The sequence below is a fragment of the Pelophylax lessonae genome (assembly GCF_965119305.1).
Source record: "Pelophylax lessonae genome assembly, chromosome: 1".
Lineage (NCBI taxonomy): Eukaryota > Metazoa > Chordata > Amphibia > Anura > Ranidae > Pelophylax > Pelophylax lessonae.
Genome location: NC_138768.1, coordinates 26,552,666 through 26,566,349, shown reverse-complemented (window position 1 = coordinate 26,566,349; position 13,684 = coordinate 26,552,666). Strand labels below are relative to the sequence as shown.

Sequence of the window (13,684 nt, the reverse complement as noted above, 5' to 3'; positions counted from 1 at the left end):
TAGTAAAATTGACAAGTTTGAAATTGTTCAGTAGAAAGTTAAAGGATAAGTTCACCTTTTAAAAAAAAAAAAAAAAAATAATAAATACACATTTTTTTTGCAGGTACAAAAATATGCATTTATTATTATTTTTTCCTAGGAGCCTGGAAAGTACCGACAGCTACTAAGGCTGTCAGTAATTATAGTCTTCCCATTCACAGAATACTGAGAATGAATGACGCGGCTGGCCGGTTGGAGCCACCGCCACTTTTTTAAATTAGTGACAGCTAGCAGGGAGAAAACATCCCCCACTAGCTATCAAAATGGGGAATTCGGGGGAGCGGAGACCGGAGCATTTGTAACATGTTACACCCTGAATATGGATGTAACATCCAACATCTTACAAAAGGTGAACGTATCCTTTAAATTGGTATGATGGTAATGTGTGTATTTCTGTCTTCCATGAAAAGCTGCACAAATATGTGAGAAATGTTTATTACATGGAACCATCCGGAGACAAGATCTACTTCAATGAGAGAAGAGAAGTTCCAACTGATCTTATTTTGGAAAGCTGGGTTTTTATTAACAGTACATATTATTCCACTCATCGAATTACCATTATAGGACCAGACTTTGTGCCTGAAATGCTTACCAATATGAGTAATCCCATCTTCTGGAAAAGAGGCAAAGTAAGACATTACATGATTGTTCTCTGTTTGTATTGTTTGCTGCTGAGGAGGCTCATAATTAGGATTTATAGGGATTATTTAGTTTTATTTTATTATATACATAGGTACTTGCAAATATACAGCACCTCCTGTAAGTGAAAGGGGAAACTCATGGAGTCATTCTCTAGAATGTTATAATATAATATATACATACACACACAGCATATATACTATATATAGATAGATATAGATATATATCTTTATATATATATAGATATGGGCTTCGTGTTCGAGTCAAACCTAAGTTTGACTCAAACACAGCCCATTCGCCGAATGGCAAACAAATGGAGTTCCCGCATCCGTAATGCACTGTGCACTGGAAGTGCATTATGTGATTGGCCAAAGCATGAACTCTGCAACCACGTGCCATCCACCCCAAGTACATATACTGCGGCGGTCAGCCCCGTGCAGGCAAAGTGACGTACCGGTACGTCACTCACCCACAAGCCTATAGGGGGCGAGCGCGCACCGTGGGAGGCACACTCCCACCCCCGCTCATTCCCTGACATCCCCGCGCGAGTGGCTATCGGCTCCGATGTCCGCTGGCCACTTACGATCTCCCGCTGTAGAGGGAGAAAGGCAGGTGGCTGATGTAAACAAAGCCGCCTGTCATTCTCCCTGGTGTAACTGCAGAGACTATAAAATCCTTCTATGTAGGATCGTATGTCTCTGTGGTTATATCACAAGCCACGCCACTTGAAAGTTAGTATCACGCCCCTAGGGACACACTTAACCTCTTGATCACTAATAAAGTTATGATTCAATCCATATTTTATTAAAGTTCAAAGATTCAAAGATTACAAATAAGAATGTACAATAATATGGTGGACACAGCCACTTTAAACATGGGTAGTATCTTAACAGTCAACTTAAATTTCTTAAAGGTATAAAATCTTTTTGCAAAAGCATTTTATCCGGTACTTCTAAAGTTACATTCAGTTCATTTTCTATCCATTTCTCCACTATTATATTGTTATGCTATCCTCATTTATTTGAGGTGGAAGCGAGATACAACTAAATACAAATCCAAACCAATTATATATAGTTCATCCAAAAACCCTCTGTAATCTTACAAAGGTAGGGTGGGAAATCCCCCTCTTTATTATCATATTTAAATCCCTTCCCTATCCATAGGGAGAGATAGAGAGAGAGAAGAGAAAAAAAAAAAGGGAGGGGAGGAGGGGACGGGGTCACAGCCCCCCCACCTCCCTCCTCTATCACCTTGTGTTCTTTAATATCGTGTTAATCATATTTCGCTTTCCACCACCTATCTTAGAGGACTAACTCCATATATACATTTCTCGTGTGTGAACATATCTCATGAAACCCCCCCCCCCTACACCCGTATGTGTATTCCATATAACTTCTTATAACACAAAACCAAAATTATTCACCAATCCCACATATATATAAATGAAAACTTCATCATTCCATTAACACAGCCATACCCTGTGAAAAAAAAATAAATAAAAAAAATGTTTCATTCCATATATACATATCTCGTGTATTAACATATTTCGTGTGTAAATAAACACCCCTTATATTCCGTGCCACTTCTTATGACATAAAGCCCAAATAGTCTTCAACCTTTCACCATTCCCTTAAAATTACAACACTCCGTGAGAGAGAAAAAAAAAAAAAAAACAGAAAACCCCTCCCCTCCCCCCACACCCTCTATCCCTTCTTCCCCTTTCCCCTTCCTTCTTCCCCCCCCCCCCCTCTCTCTACTTCCCTCTTTCCCATTCCCATCGAGCAGCCAATATATTATTTCTGCTCATCCATCAATGTTCTGTACCAAATGGATCTCTCTCTTTCCAATATTTCTATTCTATTTTTAGTAAACCGGTAAGTGCTTTTGCTTTTACACTGTTGACCACATTTCAATATTACATTGTGTCAAGCATTTATAGTTTTAAAGTTTTACAGTCTTAATTTTCCAATGTAGCTAAGAATAAGATAACGAATAATAAAAAACAAAAAAAAAATCCAAAGTAAACAAACGAAGAAGGAGAAAAAGAAAAAAAACAAAAAAAACAAATGGGGAGGGGGGGAGGAACTCTCTAAGTTTATATTTCTTATATCATATCATATATGAAGCACCGGGTCGGATCTTACGTCTATAAGCTGGGCAAACCTATCTGAACATTGGAAGGTGTGCCATGGCCTCCATATTGATTGTAATTTATTTATTTTGTCTGAGGTTATGGCTATAGTCTCTTCCATATTATAGATATCTCTGACTGCAAACACCCATTCTCTAATTGATGGGGATGTGGTGGATTTCCAATGTTTCGGTATTAATAGTTTTGCCGCATTCAGAAGATGGCATACTATTGATTTTTTATACTTATGGTCTGCGACGTCCGTAATATGTAGCAAACAGCATTCAGGGGTTAAAGCGGAGTTCCGGGCACAAAAACGATTTTTTTTTTTGTGCCCCTCCGCTAGGTAGAGCTCACCTGAAAAGGAACTGGATAGTTATTTTTATTTTTTTTGTTTACTCACCTTTTTATTGAAGATCGTAAATACTCACCTATGACTGCTTCCTCCTCCAGCGCCGAGGCTCACCCCGTCACTTCCTGCCTCGCGATGATTCCTGGGAGCTAAACGTCATAGCCGCCAGGAATCAATGCGACGGCACGGGCCCCACTCGTCATTTCCGGGCAAAGCCGCATTCCCCTGCTAAACAGCTTCTGGGCATGCCCAGAAGCTGTTTAGGAATGCGGCGCCGCACCGGAAGTGACGAGAGGGGCCGGTGCAGTGCATTCTGGGACACGAAGACGCGGAAGAAGACAGAGAAGAGGACCACGCCGGCTTCAGCTGCCCCCAACAGAGATGGAAACGCTGTGGAAGAAATTTTCAAAGTAAGTATTTCTTCTAAAAGGTAAGTGCGAACCGGGACAGATCAGAGGCTAGCCATTGTGGAATGTGCTAGCCCTGACTGTCCCGGGGGTATGTTCATCAAAAAATGACATCTGTGCCCGGAACTCCGCTTTAATGGGATAGCTGTACCGACAATTTCCTCAATCAACTCTCTTATGTGGGTCCAATACTCATCAATTTTTGTACACTGCCACCATATATAGTATAATGTTCCCGCTGATTGACCACATCTCCAGCAGGTTTCAGATGTATTTGGGAACCACTTATTAATTTTCGCCGGGGTCATATACCATTGGGTGAGAAGTTTGTATGCATTTTCTTGGAATCTAGTGCTCCTTGAACATTTATGTGTCATAGTGCATGCTGTAGTCCATTTTTTATCTGAAATTGAAACTTGCAGCACTTTTTCCCAATTTTCTTTAAACTTGTCTGGTCTAATTTTTGCACTAGAAAGTAACAATGTATAAGCATATGATGTCGCTTTTTTAAATGGCGTTTGATCCAGACATATCTGCTCAAAGGCCAAAATTTGTCTCCAACAGGCCTCCTTCCTCAGGGGTTCATTTAAAAAATGATGCAATTGTAAATATGACCAAAAAGGCATAGGTAAAGCGTTTTGTGTGTGTTTAAGTTGGTCTTTTCTTATAAGAACACCTTCCTTAAAGAAATGTGCAGCGACTTTAAATTTGCTATTCTCTAGTGCATTAAGCCAGACATCCGAATAACCTGGCACAAACTCTGGGTTGTTTATCAACGGCGTAAGGGGTCCCGGTAAACTCGAAATACCATGGAGTTTAGTAACTCCATGGAACGTCGCTAATGTCTGTTTTGTTAAAGGGTGGGCCTTCACTGTGGCCGGGCATTTTTGCCATGCTATCCAAGGTAAATATCGTAGTGGGCACTCTATAATGTCTGATTCCAACTTTACCCATGCCTTTTTTGATTCATGGTAAACGAATGGCGTTAAGCGCCAAAAGTACCTGCGCTTGTTGGATAAAGTGCAAACGTGCTATATAAATAAATAAATAAATAATTTATATGTGCTAGTGAGTAAGTGAATTAATGGTTTGGAAATATAGGAATCAATAATAGTGTAAAGTGTGCACAATGTAATGGTGTAAACCAATAATCTAGGGAGCTGCAACTCAATCGTAAAAAACGTGTAGTAGATATATGATACACACAAGGTGTACTAAGCTGCGCTCACCTTTGAACGTGCAAATATGTGGTATAATAAAATTATCTTATAAAGTGCATAGTGACAAATCATCAACTATTTGAATAAAATAAATGCATAAATAATTAGAGTGCATCAATAAAGTGCAACAAAAAGTTCAAAGTGATAAGTCCCAATAAGCGGATGTATCAATAGAGATATATCTCCAAGGAAAAAACTCTTCACATGGTAAATCCTTGAACCCTTCACCATATAGGCACCACTGTGTGAGTGTGCTTACCAGAAAGCACAGACCCCTTAATTACAGGGGGTCAGTGCAAGCAGGATCAGTCAACGCGACCAAAATCCGGGTATGTAAGACCAAGCCCTCTGAAGTGGTCCCCTTCACAGCCTCCTGTACACCACAGGACTCCACACTCCTCCTCCTTATGCTCCTCAGCAGTATGAAAACAAAGGAATGACCAGGATAGTGAAGTACGTATTGACAGTTTAATGTAAAATAAGGTGGACACACTTACATCAGGGTCATAAAAACAGGCATATAAAACTTGAGATCCAAGATTGGACACAGGATGGTACCGCTTCCGCGTTCACTGGTCCTCTCCAGACAGTCTCAAAATGGCAGTGATAGCAGGGTGATCGTATCCCAATATTCCCGACCGGTTTCGTCGGCTCGTATGGCCGTCGTTTTCAAGGGAGCCGACGAAACCGGTCTGGAATATTGGGATACGATCACCCTGCTATCACTGCCATTTTGAGACTGTCTGGAGAGGACCAGTGAACGCGGAAGCGGTACCATCCTGTGTCCAATCTTGGATCTCAAGTTTTATATGCCTGTTTTTATGACCCTGATGTAAGTGTGTCCACCTTATTTTACATTAAACTGTCAATACGTACTTCACTATCCTGGTCATTCCTTTGTTTTCATACTGCTGAGGAGCATAAGGAGGAGGAGTGTGGAGTCCTGTGGTGTACAGGAGGCTGTGAAGGGGACCACTTCAGAGGGCTTGGTCTTACATACCCGGATTTTGGTCACGTTGACTGATCCTGCTTGCACTGACCCCTGTAATTAAGGGGTCTGTGCTTTCTGGTAAGCACACTCACACAGTGATGCCTATATGGTGAAGGGTTCAAGGATTTACCATGTGAAGAGTTTTTTCCTTGGAGATATATCTCTATTGATACATCCGCTTATTGGGACTTATCACTTTGAACTTTTTGTTGCACTTTATTGATGCACTCTAATTATTTATGCATTTATTTTATTCAAATAGTTGATGATTTGTCACTATGCACTTTATAAGATAATTTTATTATACCACATATTTGCACGTTCAAAGGTGAACGCAGCTTAGTACACCTTGTGTGTATCATATATCCTTTTTTGATTCATGACAATGCCAATCAATAATTTGTGTAAGATGAGTTGCCTGATAATATAGTCGAAAGTCCGGTACTCCCATTCCTCCCCTTTCCTTACGTCTAGCGATCAAATTGTGCCTTATTCGAGGTTGTCTATGTGCCCAGATAAATTGGGTCTGGATACTTCCAAGTTTAGCAAAATAGCTATTAGGGATCTTAATTGGCAAGGTATGGAACAAATAAAGCAGCCTTGGAAGAGTTACCATTTTAATAATGGCTGCTCTTCCAAACCATGAGAAAAACTTAGTATGCCATTGTTTCAGATCTAACTCAATTTGTTTAAGTAATGGGATGAAATTTTTAGAGTACAGAGTATCCAGACTCGGAGTTATCCAAACACCCAAATACTTCAGGGCCCCTGTAACCCATCTGAGAGAGCTTTTTTCTTTTATTTGTAACAATTTACTTTCCAAAACATTTAAGTTAAGTACCTCCGATTTCGAAAAATTTATACGGAAATTTGATACGTAACTATATTTTTCAAACGCTTTCATCAGATTCGGAATTGTAATCAAAGGTTGTGTTACATAAAATACTAAATCGTCTGCGTATGCCGATACTTTGTACGTGTTCTCCTTAACTCTCATCCCTTGTATTGATTCATCCGCCCTTACTTGTCTCAAAAAATGTTCTATCGTCAAAATAAATAATAGTGGTGACAGCGGGCATCCTTGTCGCGTCCCATTTCTTATATTAATTGGTTCTGACAAGAGATGGTTTATTTTGATCCTCGCCGTTGGACATTGATAGAGCGATACTATCCATCCCAGCATTTTAGGGGGGAAATTCACATGTCTGCAGGTTGCCATTAAAAAATCCCACGCTACTCTGTCGAAGGCCTTCTCTGCGTCTGTTGACACAAGAAGACCCTCGATATTTCGCTGTTGGGTATAATGTATCAAGTTCAGCTTCTTAATTACATTATCTTTAGTCTCTCCTCCCACTACAAAACCCACCTGATCTTCCATTATTATTGTCGACAAATTTGGTTTGATTCTATTGGCCAATACTTTGGAAAAAAGCTTTAAATCTGTATTTAAAAGAGAAATGGATCTATAGTTAGCGCATTCATATGTTGATTTCCCTATTTTAGGTATGACTGAGATATGCGCATGTAGGAATGCAGGTGAGGTTTGCAGTGGGTCTGTAAGGGAATTCAGGGCCGGTACTAATTGAGGTAAAAGAAGATCGGCATATTGTTTATAGTATATGGAGATAAATCCATCAGGTTCCGGGCTCTTATTTGGCTTAATTTCTTTTAGTGCAAGGCGCAATTCGGTCTCAGTAATGGGTTGGTCCAAGTCATTAGCTACCTCTTCTGTGAATTTTGGAAGCCCGCTACTCACCAAATAAGCTGCAATATTAGCCGCTCTATCTCCAGAAAAGTCCAGAGTTCTATGTTGTGGAGTAATATTATACAGGGATGAGTAGAACGTGTGAAATTGCGCTGCAATTTTTTCAGCTGCTAGTTCTGTTTTACCTGATGCGTTCCTAATGCCCATTATAATGTTAGAATTCTGGGTTGTTCTGAGCGCTCTTGCAAGGTATCTACCACTCTTATCTCCATGTTCATAGTAGACCCCTTTGCGTAAAAAAAATAACCGCTTAGCTTTCGCCTCAATTATTTGTTGGAGTTCTTTACATTTCTGTAACAACTCAGTTGCGACACTTATTGATAAAGATTTCTTGTGTGCTTTTTCTAAATTGGAGATTGAATGCATGAGAGTTTGAATCTTTTTTTCTCTTTCTTTTTTCCGTTGTGAGCCTAACTTAATAAGTTCTCCCCGTATGACACTCTTATGTGCCTCCCATCTGACCACTGAAGTGGTCTCTTCTAGCGTATTCATCCTAAAATAGGATTGTATATGTTGTATTATCTGAGTTTTAATGATTGGGTCCGCAATTAAATCTGCATTCAATCTCCAATTGAAAACTCTAGGAGTATTATTTGTTTTTAACTACTTGCCTTCTGTGCACTTATACCCCCTTCCCATCCAGACCAATTTTTAGCTTTCAGTGCTCTCACACTTTGAATGACAATTGCGCGGTCATGCTACACTGTACCCATATGAAATTTTTATAATTTTTTTCACACAAATAGAGCTTTCTTTTGGTGGTATTTAATCATCTCTGGGTTTTTTATTTTTTACAAAAAAAAAGAAAAAAGACAGAAAATTTTGAAAAAAAAAAGTTTTTCTTATTTTCTGCGAGTAAATTTTGAAAATGAATAAATTTTTCTCCTTCACTGATGTGCGCTGATGAGGCGGCACTGATGGGCGCTGATAGGCTGCACTGATGGGCACTGATGAGGTGGCACTTATGGGCACTGATGAGGTGGCACTTATGGGCACTGATGAGGTGGCACTGATGAGGAGGTACTAATATGCCGCACTGATGAGCACTGATAGGTTGCACTGATGAGCACTGATAGACGGCACTGCTGGACACTAAGAGGTGGCACTGCTGGGCACTGAGAGGTGGCACTGATGGGCACTGAGAGGTGGCACTACCGGGCAGCACTGATGGGCACTGATGGGCGGCACTGATGGGCACTGGTGGGCGGCACTGATGGGCACTGGCGGTGGCACTGATTGACACTGATGGGTGGCACTGATGAGCACTGATGGGCGGCACTGATGAGCACTGATGGGCAGCGCCATCAGTGCCCACACTCAGTGCCCATAGTGCTGCCAGTCAGTGCTCATCAGTGCCTAGATAAGCAGGCACTGATGGGCACTGACTGGCAGCACTATGGGCACTGATTGTGTGCACTGATGGGGGGCACTGATGGCGGGCACTGTAGGCATTGATGGTGGGCAGTTAGTGTGTTTTGGTGTACCTTGTGTAATCAGGGCACTGGTGATCAGTGCCCTGATTACTTTTTTCTTTGTCCCCGACGGCTGATCTGCTCTCTCCTTCCTCACACTGCAGTCTCCGTGTGAGGAAGGAGCGCTGGCTATGAGAGATGATCTCATATGTTTACATATGAGATCATCTCTCATTGGACGGTCCGATCACGTGGTGAATGGCCGCTGTGATTGGCAATTCACCAGGATCTGTGATCGGCTGTGTCCGCGGGAGCGCGGGGAGACTGTTTCTGGGAGGCCGTTTAAAAACGGCCTCCCGAAAATGTGAGTCCGCGCTGCAGCCGTACTTCGGCTGTAGCATGGATGGGAGGAGGTTAAGGTCACAGATATTGGTGCATGGTCCGAAAAGACCTGTGTCCCAATCCTTGCTTGTGATATATTATTTATATCATGTTGTGAGATGAATAAATAGTCGATACGTGCGTATCTATCATGTATTGCTGAGTAATGGGTGAAATCTCTACCTTCCGGGTGTAAAGTTCTCCAAGAGTCTACCAAAGTTAATGATTGAATTAATTCTTTGATACGGGCAAGGGTCTTATAGCGTACACATGAATTTTTATTTGAAGTATCTTGTAATGGATGAAGAGGAATATTCATATCTCCACCCATTATCACACGTCCCTTGGCAAATCCTAAAAGTATATTTATAATTTTTTGGCAGAACCCCAGTTGTGACCTGTTCGGGAAATATACACTTGCGAGGGTCGTGGGTATTCCCGCATATACTCCTCTCACGAATGCATATTTCCCATTCAGGTCCAACAAGGACATGTCGACCTGGAAGCCCGCCGTCTTGCTAATCAATATAGATACCCCTTTGTTTTATCCATTGGATTGGCTGCGTGGAAGGCCGTATGGAAATATGCTGACGTCAATTTCGGGACACTAATTTGTTTAAAATGTGTCTCTTGTAGGAATACAAAGTGTGGTTTAGCTTTTTTCAACTCCCTGAGTACAAAATGTCTTTTCTCTGGTATATTTAGACCTTGCACGTTATGAGATATTACCGTGGCATATTTGCCCACAGAATTATAAGTAATGGTAATTGCCTTGTATGTGCCACTTATATCCAACCTCGGTGCCTCACTATGCCCTCCAACCCCTCAGTAAGTGGTGTGGGGAAATCGGAAGGAGAGAAAAACAAACAAAGTGAAAAAAAAAAATGGAAAACGAAAAAGAAAACCCCACCGGAATAAACCAGTGTTAGGCAAAGTTTAATAGTAAGCAACACTCTGCCTTAAAGAGAAAGAATTTGGGTTCCAAATTCACAGACTAAACTAATTGTCTGTGATTAAGCTTAAAAATGGGGGTGTTACATGGCTCTTATTTTAGGGCCATGTAATACCCCGTATGGGGGTTAGTGGGAGTCTCACACGAGTAAGGGAACACTCAGTTTAGTGCTATTTTATATCTAGGTTAAGAAAACCAAAAATAAGTAATGTAAATCCATAAAGAAAAGAAAACCGATTTAAATACTAGATATTAGCACTGTATCACAATTTAAATTTATATATAATTATTATAGCACCTGGGGAACGCCCCCTTCAAAAATGCTTATTAGGAGGACAATGAGATAGGGGAAAAGTGGGCACAAACCCCAAAAAAAAAAAAAAAAAAGGGGGGGGAGGCCCCCCATAAGTCGCTTATTTGGGAGGTACTGCTCACCCTATTTGTACACCATCCCCCCTCTTTTCTCCTTAATCAATTAATCAATGCTGGGAAAAGAAACCTCTTTTTCCCTTTACACAAAATTCCATTAACATTTAGTACATCAAGAAGTTAATTTCATCTTAACTTATATATATATATAAAAAAAAAAAAAGTTTTTCAGCCTTGTAAATATATCATAATCAAAAAAAAAGCTTAGTAAACTAAACCAGAAACCCGGCATATTATAAACAAAAAAAAAAGGGGAAGGGGAGGTGGGTTTCCCACTCTCCTTCTCGTCTCCTTCCATGCTTGGCTATTTCACATTATTTTTATTTTTTTCCCCTTTTTCTCTTTTCTTTTATTCCCAATCTTGACTATAGTTATTTATCCTCCAGATGGACTGGCTTATTTCCCTTTATCCTTTATTTTCTGTTTTACTGTTCTTGCTGCAGATTGTTTTTACTTTTACTTTCCAGGTCTACTACTTCTGCTCTTCTTATTCAAAGGTCTTTTTTCTGGTGGTTGAACAGGTGAGCGCCTTAGACCCTCAGATAACCTGGGTAGCTTGTACTCCTGATACCATTCCGGAAGTTCCACTATTGGTATCTGTAAGCCTTCACAAAAATCTCTTAGATCGTTGGGCGATCTAAGAGTATGCATTCTACCCTGTAGAGTCACTGTTAAGGCAAAAGGAAACTGCCATTGATACTTAAGTTCTCTTTCCCGCAGCACTGTTAGGAGGGGGCGTAAGGCTCTACTATTTCTCAAAGTGATCTGAGAAAGATCCTGGAATATCTGAACCTGTGCGTCTTTAAATTTAATTTCTTCTTTTTGTCTTGCTTTAGACATAACCTCCTCTTTTAATTGAAAGTTTTGAAAACAACATATAATATCTCTAGGGGGTCCGCTGTCTATGCCCTTGGCCCGCAGTGCTCTGTGTGCACGTACAATATCAATCGTTGCATCCTCATGCTTCTCCAGCAATGAATTAAACATCTTTTGTAATGTTTGGGGTATTTGGTCTTGTGCTATATCCTCCGGAATGCCTCTAATTCTTAAGTTACAACGTCTCCCTCTATTATCCAAGTCCTCCAGACTTTTATTAATCTCAATTAAATGTGCCGCATGTGAAACAGCTATGTGTTCCAATCTCCCAATTGATCTGTCTCTCTGGGCACCCGCCTGCTCCTCTATCAAGAACTGTTCAGACAGTTTGAGGAAATCTGATTTTAATCAGTAATGGCCGCTGAAAGTGTTGACTTAATGTCCGCTGCAATGTTATTCATCGCGGTCAGTGTTAGGGGGGGGGGGTCCTCCACGAACCCTTTGCTTACCCCTTCCTCCGGTGAAAGTTGGGAGTTCTCACTGCTTTCCTCCTCTCCGTCTGTCAGCGCCATCTTGTCCATCCTCATGCCGCTCCTGGTGGCTGTTTGTGTTTTAAATAACTCCGAAATATTTTGGTTAGCCATAGCCGAGGATGTACGATGTTGCTTGCTACTCTGTGCGGGGTGATGTGTGTAGCGGGACACCCTGCCCATCATCCGCCGTCTCTGGAGCCAAGCCTCTGAAGCCAAGCCTCGTGCCTATGCTGTGGAGCCTTTCACTTCCCACAGCTCCGCAGTGTGCCACCTTCCGCATTGTGCGTCAAGCCACGCCCCCTAATAAAGTTAACCCCCTCCATGCCAGTGTCATTTTTACAGTAACAGTGCATATTTTTAGCACTGATTACTGTAGTAATGTCACTGGTACCCCCAAAAGTGTCAAAAAATGTTAGTCAGGGGTCCGATCTGTCCGCCGCAATGTCACAGTCCCACAAAAAAAATTGCAGATCGCGATTAAAAAAAAAAAAAACAAATTGGCCAAAAATTTTAAAAATTTTGATTTAAAAAAAAAAAAAAAAACAATAAAAATGACATAAATCTTTCCCGTAGTTAGTAAACGCAATACCTTTTGCGCAAACCAATCAAAATCCGTTATTATTGCGATTTTTTTATCAAAATATGTAGCAGAAAACAAATTGGCCTAAAATTTTTAAAATTTAGATTTTTACATTTTTTTTGAGAATTTCATATAAAAAATGTGAAAAATATTGTTATCTTTTCAAAATTGTCGCTCTTTTTTTCTTTATAGCGCAAAAAGTAAAAATTGCACAGGTAATCAAATACCACCAAAAGAAAGCTCTGTTTGTGGGGAAAAAAAAGACGTCAATTCACAGTGCCGAATCGCAAAATAGGCCCTGGTCTTTGAGCAGCCAAATACTCTGGGGCTTAAGTGGCTAAACTCACTACACACTCCCTGTAGGAATTCCACTTATAAATCATCCGCGTGCCAAGGGATTCAAACCCACAACTTCTCAATTGCAAGCCTTGTATTCTACCAACTACGCCATCGTCAAGCTTGCTTAGGCTGAACACACTCTCCCTGCCTAACTTCCAGAGATAGAAGTTACTTAGTTAGGCAGGGAGAGTTTGCTCAGCTTAAGCAGGCTTGGAAAGTGGCGTAGGTGGGAAACGACAAGGTTTGCAATTGTGAGGTTGTGGGTTCTGTTCCCTTGCCCCCTGGGTGATTCATAAGTGGAATTCCTTCAGGGATAGTGTAGTATAGTTAATAATACATTGCTGGCAGGGAGAGAGATTATTGCTCTTTACAGTTTGTTTAGATCAGATAGTGCAGTGTATACCACAAAGTTTTATATATACATATATATAGGCACTTCAGGTTATATCAGTTTATGTCAGTATTGCTGAAAAAAACAACGTGTCCCCCCCCCCCAGTCCATACCAGGCCCCTTGGGTCTGGTATGGATTTTTAGGCCGCACCAAAATATAAAAAAAAATGACGTGGGGTTCCCCCTAAAATCCATACCAGACCCTTATCCGAGCACACAGTCTGGCTGGCCAGGAAGGGGGTGTGGGCGAGCGAGCGCCCCCCCCCAAAACCATACCAGGCCACATGCCCTCAACATGGGGGGGAGG

The 13,684-nt window shown here is 41.0% G+C and overlaps 1 protein-coding gene across 1 annotated transcript in view; it reads left to right on the top strand.

The window, feature by feature from the left end:
- Positions 1-455: 455 nt before the first annotated feature.
- LOC309563181 (vomeronasal type-2 receptor 26-like) overlaps positions 456-13,684 on the top strand; it is a gene marked incomplete at its 3' end in the record, with an annotated part of 52,427 nt that continues 39,198 nt past the window's right edge. Inside the window, exon 1 of the mRNA XM_082267515.1 lies at positions 456-668. Within this exon, the coding sequence (XP_082123641.1) occupies positions 480-668 (189 nt within the window). The 5' untranslated portion in view covers positions 456-479. The remainder of the gene's footprint in view (positions 669-13,684) is intronic.